The 20,355-nt window shown below is 36.3% G+C and overlaps 1 protein-coding gene across 2 annotated transcripts in view; it reads right to left on the reverse strand.

The window, feature by feature from the left end:
* Positions 1-397: 397 nt before the first annotated feature.
* im:7151449 (complement decay-accelerating factor) overlaps positions 398-20,355 on the reverse strand; it is a 32,934-nt gene continuing 12,976 nt past the window's right edge. For both annotated transcript variants that reach the window (XM_062038336.1, XM_062038335.1), the window contains exons 7-14: positions 15,009-15,191; positions 10,915-11,004; positions 8,386-8,424; positions 7,226-7,264; positions 7,110-7,151; positions 6,985-7,036; positions 4,229-4,304; positions 398-4,136 (exon numbers count right to left, since the gene is read on the reverse strand). In XM_062038336.1, coding sequence (XP_061894320.1) covers positions 4,247-4,304; positions 6,985-7,036; positions 7,110-7,151; positions 7,226-7,264; positions 8,386-8,424; positions 10,915-11,004; positions 15,009-15,191 — 503 coding nt within the window. In that variant the 3' untranslated portion in view covers positions 398-4,136; positions 4,229-4,246. The remainder of the gene's footprint in view (positions 4,137-4,228; positions 4,305-6,984; positions 7,037-7,109; positions 7,152-7,225; positions 7,265-8,385; positions 8,425-10,914; positions 11,005-15,008; positions 15,192-20,355) is intronic.

The following is a 20,355-nucleotide window of genomic DNA, read 5'->3' on the forward strand; positions in this document are numbered from 1 at the left end:
ATGACATGAAGAGAATGTGATGAATACTTTTATATATTTATGAAAAGTTCATCTAAAATAAAATGGAACTTTTATTCATTAATGATCACGATTTATGTGAGGCCAGCAGAGAAAGCCTTGCTGGCCCTGACGGCACAACACTGCATTACACAATATGGTTCCATGTAAAATATACATATCCCATTTGTTGATAAAAAAAAAAAATCAGATTAAAAAAATACATACCGATGACTTTTGGACGTTTCCTTAGATGGCAAATAACATTAAAGATGCTTTGAAAATTATAAAGAATGTGATTTTTTGGGCAGCTGGGGGAAAATGATGTTTCTGTGTATTGCATTATGTTTTTGGTTTGTTATGATACAAATTGAAAATCATATTGTTCAAAAGTTTTGAGTTTATTTGGAACATGCACGCATACAATATGATACATCACAATTTACATTTTTTTTCTTAATAACATGTTCGAAAAGGAGTAGAAAGAAGCACAGCTTATTTAATCCTACCCCTTTCCCTTTACATAGTAATTGCTAACACTTTTGTTCACTTCTTGTTCTCAATTCATTCAAAATATACTCCATAAGTAATAACATTAATAAATAGAGAAGTTGTATTTCATATGGTGAGATAAATACGATTATGTGAATGCTCCAATGCTGAAGTTGAACTGAAATCCTGGAATTGTCTTAGAATTGTTGAAGTAGAGCACACAATTCTTATAAACAGGCTGAATAGTTTGAAGTTGGAACAGTTGGAATGAGATGAAAAATGTGGGAATTGCGGAACTTTGAAGAATGTCACATTGATTTCAATGGGAATTTCTCCAAAATTTGGGAATTTTGGGAAAAGCGGGATTTAAAAATTCTGTTCATAACTTTTATGGACAGAATTTCTAGGCGCAGTCAAGGCGTTGAGGGGATCTGGTTTGGTGGCTGCAGGATTAGGTCTCTGCTTTTTGCAGATGATGTGGTCCTGATGGCTTCATCTGGCCAGGATCTTCAGCTCTCACTGGATCGGTTCCCAGCCGAGTGTGAAGCGACTGGGATGAGAATCAGCACCTCCAAGTCCGAGTCCATGGTTCTCGCCCGGAAAAGGGTGGAGTGCCATCTCCGGGTTGCGGAGGAGACCCTGCCCCAAGTGGAGGAGTTCAAGTACCTCGGAGTCTTGTTCACGAGTGAGGGAAGAGTGGATGGTGAGATCGACAGGCGGATCGGTGCGGCGTCTTCAGTAATGCGGACGCTGTATCGATCCGTTGTGGTGAAGAAGGAGCTGAGCCGGAAGGCAAAGCTCTCAATTTACCGGTCGATCTACGTTCCCATCCTCACCTATGGTCATGAGCTTTGGGTTATGACCAAAAGGACAAGATCACGGGTACAAGCGGCCCAAATGACTTTCCTCCGCCGGGTGGCGGGGCTCTCCCTTAGAGATAGGGTGAGAAGCTCTGTCAACCGGGAGGAACTCAAAGTAAAGCCGCTGCTCCTCCACATGGCCTGGGAACGCCTCGGGATCCCCCGGGAGGAGCTGGACGAAGTGGCTGGGGAGAGGGAAGTCTGGGTTTCCCTGCTTAGGCTGCTGCCCCCGCGACCCGACCTCGGATAAGCGGAAGAAGATGGATGGATGGATGGATGGATGGATGGGATTTTTTTTTAAAAAGTGGTAAAAAAAACTTGAATGGTCTGAATGAGTTGAAATGGTTGGTTTTGGAATTTTTCAAATCGGCCGAGAAATGTTGGAAGTAGTAACATGTTGAATTGAGAAATGGAATTATGGAATTTCGGTAAATGCGGGAATTTTTCCAGTTCAAAAAACAACTTAGTTTTTTGTCGTGATTAAGAAGAATGTTTTGACGACGTTGACGACGTTGAAAAATGTGGAAGTAGTCGCTAGAAAAAAGGGTGAAAATAGGGCTTTAGAAAACCAGGAATTCTGGATAATCCTGGAAATGTTTTGAACTTGGAAAAAAGGGAGTTTAAATTTCCAGGATGGTGGAATGTGTTGAAGATGGAATGGTTTGAATCGGTTGAAAAATTTGGAAATGTGAAAGTTTGAAAAATGGCAAATTCATTTTGAATGGGAAAAATGAGTTCTGGGAAAACTGGGAATTTTTGGAATTTGTCAAGTGTTAGCAATTGCTAACACTTTTGTTCACTTCCCATTCTCAATTAATTCACAATACACTCCATAAGTAATAACATTAATAGAGAAGTTGCATTTCATATGGTGAGATAAATACGATTTTTATAGGAAGGAATAAATCCTGGAATTTTCTTAGAATTGTTGAAGTAGAGCACACAATTCTTCAGTTGGAAAAGTTTGAATTGGATGAAAAATGTGGGAATTGTGGAACTTTGAAGAATGTCCCATTGATTTCAATGGGAATTTCTCCAAAATTTGTGAATTTCGGGAAAAGCGGGAATTAAAAAAAAAAATTGGTAAGAAAACTTGAATGGTCTGAATGAGTTGTAATGTTTGGTGTTGGAATTTATCAAATCGGTCGAGAAATGTTGATAGTAGTAACATGTTGAATTGAGAAATGGTATTACGGAATTTCAGGCAATACGGGAATTTTCCCAGTTCAAAAAACAACTTTGCCGTGATTAAGAAGAATGTTTTGACGGTGGAATGGTTGAAATGCGTTGAAAAATGTGGAAGTAGTCGCTAGAAAAAAGGGCTTTAGAAAACCAGGAATTCTGGATAATCCTGGAATTTTTTTTAACTTCGAAAAAAGGTACTTTAAATTTCTATGATGGTGGAATGTGTTGAAGGTGAAATGGTTTGAAATGCGTTGAAAAATGTGGAAGTAGTCGCTAGAAAAAAAGGCGGAAATAGGGCTTTAGAAAACCAGGAAATCTGGAAAATCCTGGAATTATAAAAGGTAGTTCAAATTTCCAGGATGGTTTGAATCGGTTGAAAAATGTGGAAATGGTGGAAGTTTGAAAAAGGGCCAATTCATTTTGAATGGGGAAAAATGTCCCGGAAAACCTAGAATTCTGGGAAATCTGGGAATTTTTGGAATTTTCAAGGTAAAGCCCGCAAATTCCCGAATAGGCTAAAGAGTTTGAAGTTGGAACGGTTCGAATGGGTTGAAAAATGTGGAAGGTATAGCGTGCCAAAATTGGGAGAAGAAGAAGAAGTTTAATAAATATATGAATTTTGGTGTAGAAAACTTAAAACTGACCTTCCTTTGAGCAGATTGAGTTTCTGGAGCATCACATTTGTGGGGTCAATTAAACGCTCAAAATGGCCAGAAAAAAGAGAACTTTAATCTGAAACTCGACAGTCTATTCTTGTTCTTAGAAATGAAGGCTATTCCACAAAATTGTTTGAGTGACCCCAAAGTTTTGAACGGTGGTGTACACTAAAGGTTTTAAGTGTTGTACATGCATACAAATGTTTTAATTTACATGTTTCTATAAGGTTATATTTCTCCTCTTTTATTTTAGCGGTTTGCAAATTCACTATCTCGTGAAATTTCAGTATTTTTGATTCCATAAATAAAGGGTTTGAGTGTTCTCTATTAAAAGAACCAATAAAAGCTCCAGTTTCAAATAATTGGAATTTTCTGTCGATTTTTTTGTGGTTCAGGCTTTAAGTTTTCTTTGGCCAGTCCTTTTATTGAATTGGAAAAATTCCAAAGTTCTTTACACGCTGCACACGGACTACTCTTAAGTATACTCAAGTAAGGCAGCAGGGTCACATATCGCATTGAGTGACAGGTAGTCTGCTGCATTCCTTCGCCATGAAAGTGGTCCTTTATCAGTCCCAGACGTGCAAAGGGGCCACACAAGAATGTGCGAAGGAGAAGAATGCACTTGATTGTTGTTTTTTTTATCAACCGCCGCCACCCCCGCGTCTTCCAACTGAGCCGTGTTTGTCACACCCCCTCTCCTCTCTTTATTCCAGTTTTCATCATAAATAATACATTAGGTAGCATTGAAAATACATTAAATAACAATGGAAATGTGACGACAAAAACCACATTTTGACTCAGCAGACTCGACTGCCAGTGGACGCCAGAGTTCAATAAATTCCCTTTTTTCTTCCCTTGCAGACGGAGGAACTGCTGCGGGTGTTGTTGGCACGTCCTTCCTGGCTCCCAGATGCTCCCCAGCAGATAGGCACTCTTCCAACCCTCCCTGGGAGGTAAATAGACAAAAATGTCATGGCAAGGTGGCACAAACAATCTGGAGAATTCCTTGGCTGCTTTGACGCACGCCGACTGACGTACCTCGGTGAGGCGGACCTTCTACACATTTTGGAAGCTTAGTAACTCGGGCTTCAGGTCTTCTTGAGTGTCGTATGACCTGCACGGGTGTTGAAAAGTGTTGGCACTCAAAAACTGTTTACATGAAGGATTTTCACATACTGCAAGGGCCATATTTGACCAAAAATACAAAAAAGTAATCCGTCTGGAGCCGCAAAAACAAAACGCCTTACAATCTTGTAATGAAGGTAAGTGTCTATATTAGCTATATCAGCCTACTATCAAAAGGACTTTAAAAAGTATCATACGTCAGACAGCACATGATGTAAGTGTCTATATTAAATATATTAGCCTACTATCAAAATGACTTTCAAAGTGTTATATATTGCTTATATAAGTGTTATAATGAGGGCAACGCATGATGCAAGTGTCTATATTAGCAATATTAGCCTACTATCAAAATTACTTTAAAAGTCTTATATAAGTGTTATAATGAAGGCAACACATGATGCAAGTGTCTATATTAGCTATCAAAAGGACTTTAAAAGTCTTATATACGTGTTATAATGAAGTCAAAACATGATTTTGTATGTGTCTATATTAGCTATATTAGCTATCAAAATGACTGTAAAAGTCTTATATAAGTGTTATAATGAAGACAACACATGATGTAAGTGTCTATATTACAATGAAGACAACACATGATGTAAGTGTCTATATTAGCTATATTAGCTATCAAAATGACTTTAAAAGTATGTTATAAGTGTTATAATGAAGACAACACATGATTTTGTAAGTGTCTATATTAGCTATATTAGTTTACTATCAAAATGACTTTAAAGTCTTATATAAGTGTTATAATGAAGGCAACGCATGATGTAAGTGTCTATATTAGCCTACTATCAAAATGACTTTAAAAGTCTTATGTGTTATAATGAAGGCAACACATGATGTAAGTTTCTATGTTAGCTATATTAGTCTACTATCAAAATGACTTTAAAAGTCTTACGTAAGTGTTTTAATGAAGTGTCTATATTAGCGTACTATCAAAATGACTTTAAAAGTCTTATGTAAGTGTTATAATGAACGCAACACATGATGTAAGTGTCTATATTAGCTTAATTAGCCTACTATCAAAATGACTTTAAAAGTCTAATGTAAGTGTTATAATGAAGGCAACACATGATGTAAGTGTCAATTTTAGCGTACTATCAACATGACTTTAAAAGTCTTCTGTGTTATAATGAAGGCAACACATATGTAAGTGTCTATATTAGCTGTATTAGCCTACTATCAAAATGACTTTAAGAAGTCTTATGTAAGTGTTACAATAAGAACAACACATGATGTAAGTGTCTATAAGTGTCATAAGTGATATACGTGTTATAATGAAGACAACACATGATGTAAGTGTCTATATTAACTATATTAGCCTACTATCAAAATGACTTTAAAAAGTCTTATGTAAGTGTTAGAATAAGAACAACACATGATGTAAGTGTCTATAAGTGTCATAAGTGATATACGTGTTATAATGAAGACAACACATGATGTAAGTGTCTATATTAACTATATTAGCCTACTATCAAAATGACTGTGTCGCAGGCTGACGCAAATCTTCGTTGACAGAAATGTTGAAATGTAATATTTATTCTACACATTTTTACAACATTGGAAAACATTAGTAAAACTTCTCAGAGGGTGAGATAACTCCTGGAAATGACTGTCTTAGAATGGCCAAAGGTATAGATACTGTATGTGTGTGTCCAAGTTAAAGGAAACATCTTCTTCTAATGGATTCATTACAATCTTTGCAAGCTGAGTAACGTTGGCTGTGGTCTGGAACAACATGGCGCACTAACAACTATCAGAAATGCAGCCAATATTACATACAGATAATGTGTCATGAGACATGCAAATATTAATTAGATACACAGAGGACATAAGTAAAGGAAATTATCCATCCATCTATTTTCTACCGCTTGTCCCTTTTGGGGTTAAAGGAAATTAAATTAGCTTAAATTGACCTACAAACCTACAAATAACATATTAGCATGGATTGCACTGACCAAATATGTCTGATTAGCACTCCACACAAGTCTATAACATCAACAAAGTTCACCTTTGTGCATTCGCGCACAGCATAAAAGGTTTGGTGGACAAAATGAAACAAAGCAGGAGTGGCATAAAACACGTCTTGTTGTACATGTAAACAAGCTACGGTAAATTCAAGGACTGCCGAAATTAGTACGACACAACGGCGCTTGCCAAATATTCTCATCAGTGAAGCAGTGGGCTTTTCTTACAATTAGGAAGGTTTGTGTCAATTTTAATTTGCTCTTTAATTTTGTTGACAGTTTAGTTAAGAAAATTATTTGTTATTAATTGTATGTGTTTTAAAAAGCTGGTTTCAACTAAATCCATGCAATAGTTAGTTTTTTAGTGCATGTAAGTGTGTGTGTGTGGGGGGGGACGTCTTGTTAAGGGTTGGACAGGGGCCCAGAATTTGGTGCTACGCCCCTGGTCAACACTATCACCCCCTGTTGGACACTTTTAAAACGACTTGCAACTGAAGTCAGTCGACTTGACTCTCTGACGTCACTTATTGCCCCGCTGCTCGGGTGTATCCATGGAAACTGACATCCATTGTCTCTAACCAAACAAAAACGTGTCATAAAACAGTCCAAAGACGAAAACTCCGCAAAATTGATACCACATGCTAAAATGTTTTTGTGTGCGGCAAAAAAAAACAACTAAATAGTCAAAATATGACAACTCACCCTTTCTTCTTGAGAAGAAACCTATGCAGACATATTGCTACGATGCATCCGCCTGCAGGGAAGGAAAAGTTGATTTAAACGTCTTTTCATTCAACATTCGACATGCGGTAGAGCAGGAAGGTCACCTAGCGAGACGCAAATGACGCTGACCACAACAGGAAGATAATCTGTAGGAGGGACATACTGTGTGATAAATATGCAATATATGAACAATTATCCAACAGTCATGTGATCAACTCACCAGTGTCCTTAGTGGTGTTTGCGGCAATATCGCTTTTTTCTGCAAACATAACAAAAGAAAGAATGAAAAACTTTTTTTTTTTAAAATGTATTACAGGATAAGATAGACTTTATTTATCCCACAATTATTTGAGTGGATACAAAAAGTCCACAAAAAATGAGATGAAAACAAGAGGGAAACTTTAAGGAACACAAAGGATATAGAAGACGTTCAAAGCAGAGCGCTTTAATGTAAACAATTCAGAGGAGCCATTTCTACATACAGCTACAAAAGTGAAACCAAAAAAACAGCAATAAAAATTTCATATTGCACACATACGATTGGACCTAGCATAGACAAACAACAAAACAAAACAAAGATGTAAAAACATGATAATGTGTAATAGTAACAATAATATCAATAAACACATGATATTATTAACAAAAATAATATGTCTTTAATTTTAAATAATTTTGTATTTCTTCTATTTTTTATAGCTTTTTTTTTTTAACCATTATTTTCAAGCCACTATAATAATTTAGTTGAAATAGAGCTTAAAAATTTAGATATCGGGTTTCCTAATGTAAAAGCGCTTTGAGTCACTATGTAAAAAATAAAAAATAAAGAATAATAATAACAATAATATCAATTAATACATAATATTGTTAACAAAAATATAATGTCTTTGATTCTAAATAATTTTGTATTTCTACTATTTTTATAGCTTCTTTTTTTTACCATTATTTTCACGCCACGGCCACTTATAACTATAATAATTTAGTTGAAATAGAGCTTAAAAATTTAGATATTGGGTTTCCTAATGTAAAAGCGCTTTGAGTCACTATGTAAAAAAAAATTAAAAAAAATAATAATAACAATAATATCAATTAATACAAAATATTACTAACAAAAAAAAAAATCTTGAATTATAAATTATTTTGTATTTCTTCCATTTTTTTTATAGATTTTTTTTTTTTTTTACAATTATTTTTACTCCAACCAAAAACATATGTCTTGAACTATAAATTATTTTGTATTTCTTCAATTTTGTTTATAGTATTATTTTTTTTTTTACAATTATTTTCACGCTGACCACAACAGGAAGATAATCTGTAGGAGGGACATACTGTGTGATAAATATGCAAAATATGAACAATTATCCAACAGTCATGTGATCTCACCAGTGTCCTTAGTGGCGTTTGCAGCAATATCACTTTTTTCTGCAAACATAACAAAAGAAAGAAAGAAAAACATTATTTTTTTATTTATTACAGGATAAGATAGACTTTATTTATACCACAATTTTTGGGTGGATACAAAAAGTCCACAAAAATGAGATGAAAACAAAAGGGAAACATTAAGGAACACAAAGGATATAAAAGACATTCAAAGCACAGAGCTTTTATGTAAACAGCTGCCAATTCAGAGGAGCCATTTCTACATACAGCTACAAAAGTGAAACCAAAAAAACAGCAATAAAAATTACATATTGCACACATACGATTGGACCTTGCATAGACAAACAACAAAACAAAATAAAGATGTAAAAACATGATAATGCATAATAGTAACAATAATATCAATAAACACATGATATTATTAACAAAAATAATATGTCTTTAATTCTAAATAATTTTGTATTTCCTCTATTTTTTATAGCTTTTTTTTTACCATTATTTTCACGCCACGGCCACTTATAACAATAATAATTTAGTTGAAATAGAGCTTAAAAATTTAGATATTGGGTTTCCTAATGTAAAAGCGCTTTGAGTCACTATGTAAAAAAAAATAAAAAAAATAACAATAATATCAATTAATACATAATATTATTAACAAAAGTGATATGTCTTTAATTCTAAATGATTTTGTATTTCTTCTATTTTCATAGCTTTTTTTTTTTTTAACCATTATTTTCACGCCACGGCCACTTATAATTATAATAATTTAGTTGAAAGAGAGCTTAAAAATTTAGATATTGGGTTTCCTAATGTAAAGCACTTTGGTCACTATGTAAAAAAAAAAGAAAAAAGAATAATAATAACAATAATATCAATTAATACATAATACTATCAACAACAAAAAAATTTCTTGAATTATAAATTATTTTGTATTTCTTCAATTTTTTTTATTGTTTATTTTTTATTTGTTGTACAATTATTTTCACTCTAACCAAAGTCTTGAATTATAAATTATTTTGTATTTCTTCGATTTTGTTTATAGTTTTTTTTTTTTTACCATTATTTTCACTCCACGGCCACTTATAACTATAATAATTTAGTTGAAAGAGAGCTTAAACATTTAGATATTGGGTTTCCTAATGTAAGAGCGCTTTGAGTCACTATGTAAAAAATAATAATAATAATAATAATAATAACAATAATATCAATTAATACATAATATTATTAACAAAAAAAATATGTCTTGAATTATAAATTATTTTGTATTTCTTTAATTTTTTATATATATATATTTTTTTTTGTACAATTATTTTCACTCTAACCAAAAAAATATGTATTTATAAATGATTGATTTATATAGGCTAGTAAGGTAAAGTTTTGTACCTGACAAGTATATAAATCAACCATTTATAAATACACATTAGTAGGCTAAATTAACCTCTTTAACACAAAAAAATATGTCTTGAATTATAAATTATTTTGTATTTCTTCAATTTTGTTTATAGTTTTTTTTTTTTTTTTTACAATTATTTTCACGCCACGGCCACTTATAACTGTAATAATTTAGTTGAAATAGAGCTTAACATTTTTGATATTGGGTTTCCTAATGTAAAAGCGCTTTAAGTCACTATGTAAAAATAATAATAATAATAATAATAACAATAATATCAATGAATGCATAATATTATTAACACAAATAATATGTCTTTAATTCTAAATAATTTTGTATTTCTATTTTTCATAGCTTTTTATTTTTTTTTACCATTATTTTCACGCCACGGCCACTTGTAACTATAATAATTTAGTTGAAATAGAGCTTAAAAATGTAGTATTGGGTTTCCTAATGTAAAAGCGCTTTGAGTCACTATGTAAAAAAAAGAAGAAGAAGAAGAAGAAGAACAATTTCAATTAATAAATAATATTATTAACAAAAATAATATGTCTTTAATTCTAAATAATTTTGTATTTCTTCTATTTTTTATAGTTTTTTTTTTTTTTTTTAACCATTATTTTCACGCTACGGCCACATAACTATAATAATTTAGTTGAAATAGAGCTTAAAAATTTTGATTTTGGGTTTCCTAATGTAAAAGCGCTTTGAGTCACTATGTAAAAAAAAAGAAAAAAAGAAGAAGAAGAATAACAATAATATCAATTAATACATAATATTAACAAAAAAAAGATGTCTTGAATTATAAATTATTTTGTATTTCTTCAATTTTGTTTATAGTTTTTTTTTGTTTTTTTTTACAATTATTTTCACTCCACGGCCACATATTATAATAAATATAATACACCAGTTACACAGTAGTTATTTAGAAGACAAGTTAGATATGTTTTTATTTACTTGTTTACTATCAAACAGGCTTCCAAGTTAAAACCTCTAAAGGAGGCGTGTGTGTGTGTGTGTGTGTGTGTGTGTGTGTGTGTGTGTGTGTGTGTGTGTGTGTGTGTGTGTGTGTGTGTGTGTGTGTGTGTGTGTGTGTGTGTGTGTGTGTGTGTGTGTGTGTGTGTGTGTGTGTGTGTGTGTACCTTGTGATGTGTTGGTGACTGCTGCTGGGGTGATAGTTTTATCTCTGAGAGCAGGTGTTGTGGCCGAAGGACTCGATGAGGTGGACGCCTCTGCAAAAACGTGGGAGAACAATCTTTGACAGCAGCTAAAGCGCATGTTGGAGCGTGTTCTCTCCAAAGTCTGTTTCCTTTGTGTCTACAGTAGATCAGAGGTCTTCAACAGGGCTTTGGTACCCCCAAGGCAGGGATATTCAACATATGTAATATGTGTAATATACACACTGCAAGTATATACAAACCCCAAAAGCAGTGAAGTTGTCACGTTGTGTAAATGGTAAATAAAAAGAGAATACAATGATTTGCAAATCCTTTTCAACTTATATTCAATTGAATAGACTGCAAAGACAAGATATTTAACGTTCCAACTGGAAAACTTTATTATTATTTTTAAATATTAGCTCATTTGGAATTTGATGCCTGCAACATGTTTCAAAAAAGCTGGCACGAGTGGCAAAAAAGAGTGAGAAAGTTGAGGAAAACTCATCAAACACTTATTTGGAACATCCCACAGGTGAACAGGCTAATTGGGAACAGGTGGGTGCCATGATTGGGCATAAAAGCAGCTTCCATGAAATGCTCAGTCGTTCACAAACAAGGACAGGGCGAGGGTCACCACTTTGTCAACAAATGCGTGAGCAAATTTTTTAAGAACAACATTTCTCAACCAGCTATTGCAAGGAATTTAGGGATTTCACCATCTACAGTCTGTAATATCATCAAAAGGTTCAGAGAATCTGGAGAAATCACTGTACGTAGCAGCAAGGCTGAAAACCAACATTGAATGCCCGTGACCTTGGATCCCTCAGGCGGTATTGCATCAAAAAGTGACATCAGTGTGTAAAGGATATCACCACATGGGCTCAGGAACACTTCAGAAAACCACTGTCAGTAACTACAATTTGTCGCAAGTTAAAACTCTACAATGCAAAGCGAAAGCCACTTATCAACAACACCCAGAAAAGCAGCTTCCATGAAATGCTCAGTCATTCACAAACAAGGATGGGGCGAGGGTCACCACTTTGTCAACAAATGTCTGAGGAAATTGTCCAAAAGTTTAAGAACAACATTTCTCAACCAGCTATTTTCAAGGAATTTAGGTATTTCACCATCTACGGTCCGTAATGTCATCAAAAGGTTCAGAAAATCTGGAGAAATCACTGCAAGGCCGAAAACCAACATTGAATGCCTGTGACCTTCGATCCCTCAGGCGGTACTGCATCAAAAAGCGACATCAGTGTGTAAATTATATCACTTCAGAAAACCATGGTCGCTACATCTGTAAGTGCAAGTTAAAACACTACTATGCAAAGCCAAAGCCATTTATCAACAACACCCAGAAAAGCTGCCGGCTTCGCTGGGCCTGAGCTCATCTAAGATGGACTGAATAAAAGTGGGAGAAGTGTTCTGTGGTCTGACGAGTCCACATTTCTAATTTTTTTGGGAAATTGTGGACGTTTTGTCCTCCGGACCAAAGAGGAAAAGAACCATCCGAATTGTTCTAGGCGCAGAGTGTAAAAGGCAGCATGTGTGATGGTATGGGGGTGTATTAGTGCCCAAGACATGGGTAACTTACACATCTGTGAAGGCGCCATTAATGCCAAAAGGTACATACAGGTTTTGGAGCAACATATGTTGTCATCCAAGCAACGTTACCATGGACGCCCCTGCTTATTTCAGCGAGACATTGCCAAGCCACGTGGCTTCATAGTAAAAGAGTGCAGGTACTAGACTGGCCTGCCTGTAGTCCAGACCTTGAAAATGTGTGGCACATTATGAAGCCTAAAATACCACAACGGAGACTCCGGACTGTTGAACAACTTAAGCTGTACATCAAGCAAGAATGGGAAAGAATTCCACTTCAAAAATGTGTCTCCTCAGTTCCCAAACCTTTACTGAGTGTTGTTAAAAGGAAAGGCCATGTAACACAGTGGTAAAAATGCCCCATGTGACAACTTTTTTGCAATGTGTTGCTGCCATTAAATTCTAAGTTAAAGGCCTACTGAAACCCACTACTACCGACCACGCAGTCTGATAGTTTATATATCAATGATGAAATCTTAACATTATAACACATGCCAATACGGCCGGGTTAACTTATAAAGTGACATTTTAAATTTGCCGCTAAACTTCCGGTTCGAAACGCCTCTGAGGATGACGTATGCGCGTGACGTAGCCCGGGGAACACGGGTATGCCTTCCACATTGAAGCCAATACGAAAAAGCTCTGTTTTCATTTCATAATTCCACAGTATTCTGGACATCTGTGTTCGTGAATCTGTTGCAATCATGTTCATTGCACTATGGAGAAGGAAGCTGGGCAAGCAAAGAAGAAAGTTGTCGGTGCGAAATGGACGTATTTTTCGAACGTAGTCAGCAACAACAGTACACAGCCGGCGCTTCTTTGTTTACATTCCCGAAAGATGCAGTCAAGATGGAAGAACTCGGATAACAGAGACTGTAACCAGGAGGACTTTTGACTTCGATACACAGACGCCTGTAGAGAACTGGGACAACACAGACTCTTACCAGGATTACTTTGATTTGGATGACAAAGATGCAGACGTGCTACTGTGAGTATGCAGCTTTGGCTTCTAAACATTTGATCGCTTGACCGTATGTGCGCAACTTTTTTTTGCGTATGTACGTAACTTTTTTAAAATATATAAGCTTTATGAACCTTGGGTTAGGTGAACGGTCTTTTGGGCTGAGTGATTGTGTGTGTTGATCAGGTGTTTGAATTGTATTGGCGTGTTCTATGGAGCTAGGAGCTAGCATAGGAGCTAGGAGCTAGCATAACACGTACCGTACCATACTTGCGCGTCACGTACGTAACTTTTTAAAAATATATAAGCTTTATGAACCTTGGGTTAGGTGAACGGTCTTTTGGGCTGAGTGATTGTGTGTGTTGATCAGGTGTTTGAATTGTATTGGCGTGTTCTATGGAGCTAGGAGCTAGCAGAGGAGCTAGGATCTAGGATCTAGCATAACAAACACGCAGGTGTTTTTATGCAGGATTAATTTGTGGCATATTAAATATAAGCCTGGTTGTGTTGTGGCTAATAGAGTATATATATGTCTTGTGTTTATTTACTGTTGTAGTCATTCCCAGCTGAATATCAGGTCACCCCCGGCTCTCACAGCATCTTCCCTATCTGAATAGCTTCAACTCCCCACTAGTCCTTCACTTGCACTTTACTCATCCACAAATCTTTCATCCTCGCTCAAATTAATGGGGAAATTGTCGCTTTCTCGGTCCGAATCTCTCTCACTTCATGCGGCCATCATTGTAAACAATAGGGAACTTTGCGTATATGTTCAACTGACTACGTCACGCTACTTCCGGTAGGGGCAAGCCTTTTTTTTATCAGATACCAAAAGTTGCAATCTTTATCGTCGTTGTTCTATACTAAATCCTTTCAGCAAAAATATGGCAATATCGCGAAATGATCAAGTATGACACATAGAATAGATCTGCTATCCCCGTTTAAATACATTTTTTTTATTTCAGTAGGCCTTTAATGATTATTTGCACAAAAAAAAATTCAGTTTCTCAGTGTGAACATGAAATATCTTGTCTTTGCAGTCTATTCAATTGAATATAAGTTGAAAAGGATTTGCAAATCATTGTATTCTCTTTTTATTTACCATTTACACAACGTGACAACTGGTTTTGTGTTTTGTATACAATGTAGTAACAGACGTGCAAACGCGCAAAATAGCTTTTGTGATGTTGGGTCATGATTTCATTTTGCAGCGAGGGCAATTGTATCTGCATGTGCACCCAAAAAAAAGTCTCGCAAACAAACGACTCAACTGTGAGTTGGTGTTCATGGTTCGCCTAAAAGAACCGTTCAAAAGACTTGATTCGTTTTCTAACATCCCAGCAAAGGCTTTGTTGAATCCCTCCTGGTAAAAAGTCCTCTCTAAGTTCCACGTGTGTATAAGTATCCATCAGAGTGTACACCAAGTAGAACTTAGAAGAGTTTTTGGTCCAGACCAGTGTGAAGGTACATCAAATGGTGACAAACGGACATTACCTGATCAGTCTGTGCTTACCTTTGCATTGAGGAGGCGGAGCTTGGTATTTGCCGCCCTTGCCGCACACGAGGCTGCGCTCCCCAGTGAGCGTGTAGCCGCCATCACACTCAAACTGCAGGGTCTCGCCGTACTTTGGCAGGTCCTGAGAGTCCCACAAGACTTTGCCGTTGGTCACCTCTGCAGGCTTTGGGCAGGTAATAGCTGAGAGGAGACGATCCAACATCACACTTTCAAAAAACTCATCTCAGGGTTGTTGTTTTTTTATATACAGCAAGAGTCCTACTCATTTTGAGCAGGGATGGAAAGATCAAAAGTCCTCTTTTTTTGTTTTTTTAACATATTCCGGCCGAATATTTTCTCTTTGTCTCTCTATGTTAGAATAATTATGTATAAGTTATCACACAACTCTTATGCTTAAAGGCCATTGCTATAGTTATTATCAATTGTGCTGAAGTTGTACTTTTCTATCTGTGCAACGGGACAACTTGCAATCTCGGATTGCGAGTCGTCTCGTATCAGTGTGTGTCCAGACCCGACCTGCTGACTGCCAAGGGCAAACATCGAGTACCTTGACGCAGACAAAGCAGAGACAGGGCGATATCACGAGTGTCAGCACATTTCCATTTCTGAATAATCATATATTGTGTCTAACTGGGGCTGCTGAAATTATCCCCCTTCCTTCAGAAGCAGCCTCAGTGATGTAACCAGGGACCTCCCGAATAAATAGTGGAGCACGTGGGCTGTGCCTTAGAGCGTAGGTTGGAACTGTAACTGGGTGTACAGCCCAATACGTCTCTCCTCATTGAGAAAAATGTAACTTTGTCTCTGCCTGATTCCTTGCTTCTTGGCTGTTTAATAGATATCATCAGTGTTTGAACCTGACACTCTGTTGTTGTGTTGGGTTGCAAGAATCCTGTTAATTTAGGACGATAATGCAGGCCAGTGTGGCCAAAAAATGAAGTCAGGAAAGGTTCGTATGTAAGAAAATGTATGTCTAAAAATCAAATGTATAGTGAATTGTGATTGTTTTTTTGGCATTGCAATAACACTATTGATTTTAAAGAATATTTGACATGTCACTCTACCAAAATCACAAGTTATTTATTTCAGCTAAAGCAGGAAACAATGATTTTTAGGTGACATCTGAGAGGTCTGGTGGTGGTGAGTTAATATTGATGTCATTTTTTTTATTTTATTTTTGGCATTGCAACAACACTATTGATTTTAAAGAATAATTGGCATGTCACTCTGCAAACATCACAAGTTATTTATTTCAGCTAAAGCAGGAAGCAATGATTTTGGATGACGTCTGAGAGGATGGTGGTGGTGAGTTACTATTGATGTGATTTTGAAAGATATTTGACTGACATTCTGCAAACATCACTGATTATTTATTTATTTGTTTATTTATCGACTAATGCAAGAAGCACTGATTTTGGGTGACGTCTGAGAGGATGGTGTCGGTAACTTACTTTTGTTGGGATTTATTTTTTGTTGTTTCTGGCATAGCAATAACAAAACTGATTTTAAATGATATTTTACATTTCACTTTGAAAACATCTCTAATTATTTATTTTAGTTAAAGTAAGAAACAATGATTTTGAGTGACGTCTGAGAGGATGTGAAGTGAAGTGAATTATATTTATGTAGCGCTTTTCTCTAGTGACTCAAGACGCTTTACATAGGGAACCCAATATCGAAGTTACATTTTTAAACCAGTGTGGGTGGCACTGGGAGCAGGTGGGTAAAGTGTCTTGCCCAAGGACACAACGGCAGTGACTAGGGTGGCGGAAGCAGGGATCAAACCTGGAATCCTCAAGTTGCTGGCACGGCCACTCATCCACCCGAGCTATATAGGATGGTGGCGGTAAGTTAATATTGATTTTTGTTTTGGGTGTAGCAATAACAATATTGATTTTAAAGGATATTTCACATGTCACTCTGCAACCATCACTAATTATTTTAGCTAGAGCAAGAAAAAAAGATGTTGGGTGATGTCTGAGAGGATGGTGGTGGTAAGTTAATATTGATGTGATTTTTTTTTTGTGGCATAACAGTAACAATACTGATTTTAAAGTACATTTGACATGTCAATCTGCAAACATAACTAATTATTTATTTCAGCTAAAGTAAGAAACAATGATTTTGAGAGACATCTGAGAGGATGGTGGCGGTAAGTTACAATTGATGCGATTTTAAAGGATAGTTGATTGACATTCTGCAAACATCACTGATTATTTATTTATTTATTTATCAAATAATGCAAAAAGCACTGATTTTGGGTGATTTCTGAGAGGATGGTGGCGGTAACCTACTATTGTTTGGATTTATTTTTTGTTGTTTCTGGCATAGCAATAACAAAACTGATTTTACATTCTATTTGACATTTCACTTTGCAAACATTTCTAATTATTTATTTTAGCTAAAGTAAGAAACAATGATTTTGAGTGACATCTGAGAGGATGTGAAGTGAAGTGAATTATATTTATATAGCGCTTTTCTCTAGTGACTCAAAGCGCTTTACATAGTGAAACCCAATATCTAAGTTACATTTTTAAACCAGTGTGGGTGGCACTGGGAGCAGGTGGGTAAATTGTCTCGCCCAAGGACGCACGGCAGTGACTAGGATGGCGGAAGCAGGGATCGAACCTGGAATCCTCAAGTTGCTGGCACGGCCACTCTATCACCCGAGCTAATAGCGGTAAGTTAATATTGATTAAATTTTTTTGGCGTAGCAATACCAATATTGATTTTAAAGGATATTTGACATGTTATCACTAATTATTTTAGCTAAAGCAAGAAAAACAGATGTTGGGTGACGTCTGAGAGGATGGTGGTGGTAAGTTAATATTGATGTGATTTATTTTTTTGGCATAACAGTAACAATACTGATTTTAAAGTACATTTGACATGTCACTCTGCAAACATCACTAATTATTTATTTCAGCTAAAGTAAGAAACAATGATTTTTAGAGACATCTGAGAGGATGGTGGAGGTAAGTTACTATTGATTTGATTGTATTATTATTTTTGGCGTAGCAATTACCATATTGATTTTAAAGTATATTTGACATGTCACTCTTCAAACATTAAAAATTATTTATTTCGGCCAATGCTCGAAATAACAATTTTGGGTGATGTCTGAGAGCAGGGGCACCGAAAAGGGGGGGTAAAGGAGACGGATTATAGGGGCCCATGATGGAGGGGGGCCCAGAGAGGCCCCTAATGATGATGAAATTATAATACAGAAAAAATAATGGGGGCCCTGTAAAAATTCTTTTCATGGGGCCCAAAATCCCTAGCGGCGCCCCTGTCTGAGAGTATGGTGGTGGTTAGTTACTAATGGTTGGATTTGTTTTGTAGTTTTTGGCATTGCAGTAAACCTGTTGATTTTAAAGAATATTTGACGTGTCACTCTGCAAACATCCAAAATGACTTGTTTTGGATAATACAAGGAACAAAATGAGTTTGAGTGACATCTGAGAGGATGGTGGCGGTAAGTTACTATTGGTTAGATTTTTTTGTTTGTTTTTGGCATAGCAGTAACAATACTCATTTTAGAGGATATTTGACATGTCACTCTGCAAACATCACTAATTATTTAATTCAGCTAGAGCAAGAAACAATGATTTTGGGTAACATCTGAGGGCATGGTGGTGGTAAGTTAATATTGATTTGGTTTAAATGTAACTTAGATATTGGGTTTCACTATGTAAAGCTGTCATGTCTGTGTTAATCATGTTTTTGTTTTGCTTGGTTTTTGGACTCTTTTTTTAGTTCCTGGTTTCACTTCCTTGTTTTGTTTGGTTTCCATGGTCACCCATTAGTTTTCACCTGTCATGTCACGCACCTGTTTCACGTTTTGAGTCACGCACCTGTCGTTAAAGGCCTACTGAAACCCACTACTACCGACCACGCAGTCTGATAGTTTATATATCAATGATGAAATCTTAACATTGCAACACATGCCGGGTTAACTTATAAAGTGCAATTTTAAATTTCCCGCCACACTTCCGGTTGAAAAAGCCTTCGAAGGATGACGTATGCGCGTGACGTAGCCCGAGGAACAGAGGTATGCCTTCTCCATTGAATACAATACAAAAAAGCTCTGTTTTCATTTCATAATTCCACAGTATTCTGGACATCTGTGTTGGTGAATCTTTTGCAATTTGTTTAATGAACAATGGAGGCTGCAAAGAAGAACGTTGTAGGTGGCTGTAGCAACACAAGGACCACTTACTCGGATAGCAGACGCCTAGCCGATGCTAGCAGACGCCTAGCCTATGCTAGCAGACCCACCGCACGGATGATCTGGTGAAGTCCTTCGTCGCGCCGTCAATCACTGGAACGCAGGTGAGCCCGGGTGTTGCTGAGCAAAGCAGATGAGGGCTGGCTGGCGTAGGTGGAGCGCTAATGTTTTTATCATAACTCTGTGAGCTCCGGTTGCTAAGTTAGCCTTAGCGTCGTTAGCAACAGCATTGTTAAGCTTTGCCAGGCTGAGATCTATTAACCGTGTAGTTACATGTACATGGTTTAATAGTATTGTCGATCTTCTGTCTATCCTTCCAGTCAGGGATTTATTTATTTTGTTTCTATCTGCATTTGAGACAGATGCTATCACGTTAGCTCATGCTAAAGATGCTAAAGAGCTTCGTCGATGTATTGTCGTGGAGATAAAAGGCACTGTAATGTCCATTTCGCGTTCTCGACTCTCATTTTCAAGAGGATATAGTATCCGAGGTGGTTTAAAATACAAATCCGTGATCCACAATAGAAAAAGGAGAGAGTGTGGAATCCAATGAGCCAGCTTGTACCTAAGTTACGGTCAGAGCGGGAAAAAAAATGTATTTCACTGCATTCTAGTCCGTCACTCTAACGTTCCTCATCCACAAATCTTTCATCCTCGCTCAAATTAATGGGGTAATCGTCGCTTTCTCGGTCCGAATAGCTCTAGCTGCGTTGAAAACAATAGGAAAATATGAGAGAGTGAACAACTGACAACGTCACGCTACTTCCGGTAGGGGCAAGGTTTTTTTTTATCAGAGACCAAAAGTTGCGAACTTTATCGACGTTGTTCTATACTAAATCCTTTCAGCAAAAATATGGCAATATCGCAAAATGATCAAGTATGACACATAGAATGGATCTGCTATCCCCGTTTGAATAAAAAAAATTCATTTCAGTAGGCCTTTAATCATGTCTGTGTTATTTAAGTCCATTGTTTTCTGTTGGTCTTTCTGGCGACATCATATTCATGCTCTGCACGTTATCATCGTTTTGCTTCATGCCATGTTCACAGTTCTATGTCAAGTAAGTTTTTGTTTCATGTTTATCGTTCTCCGCCTTTGTGCGCGCCTTTTGTTTT

This window comes from Entelurus aequoreus, linkage group LG26 (genome assembly GCF_033978785.1).
Source record: "Entelurus aequoreus isolate RoL-2023_Sb linkage group LG26, RoL_Eaeq_v1.1, whole genome shotgun sequence".
NCBI lineage: Eukaryota > Metazoa > Chordata > Actinopteri > Syngnathiformes > Syngnathidae > Entelurus > Entelurus aequoreus.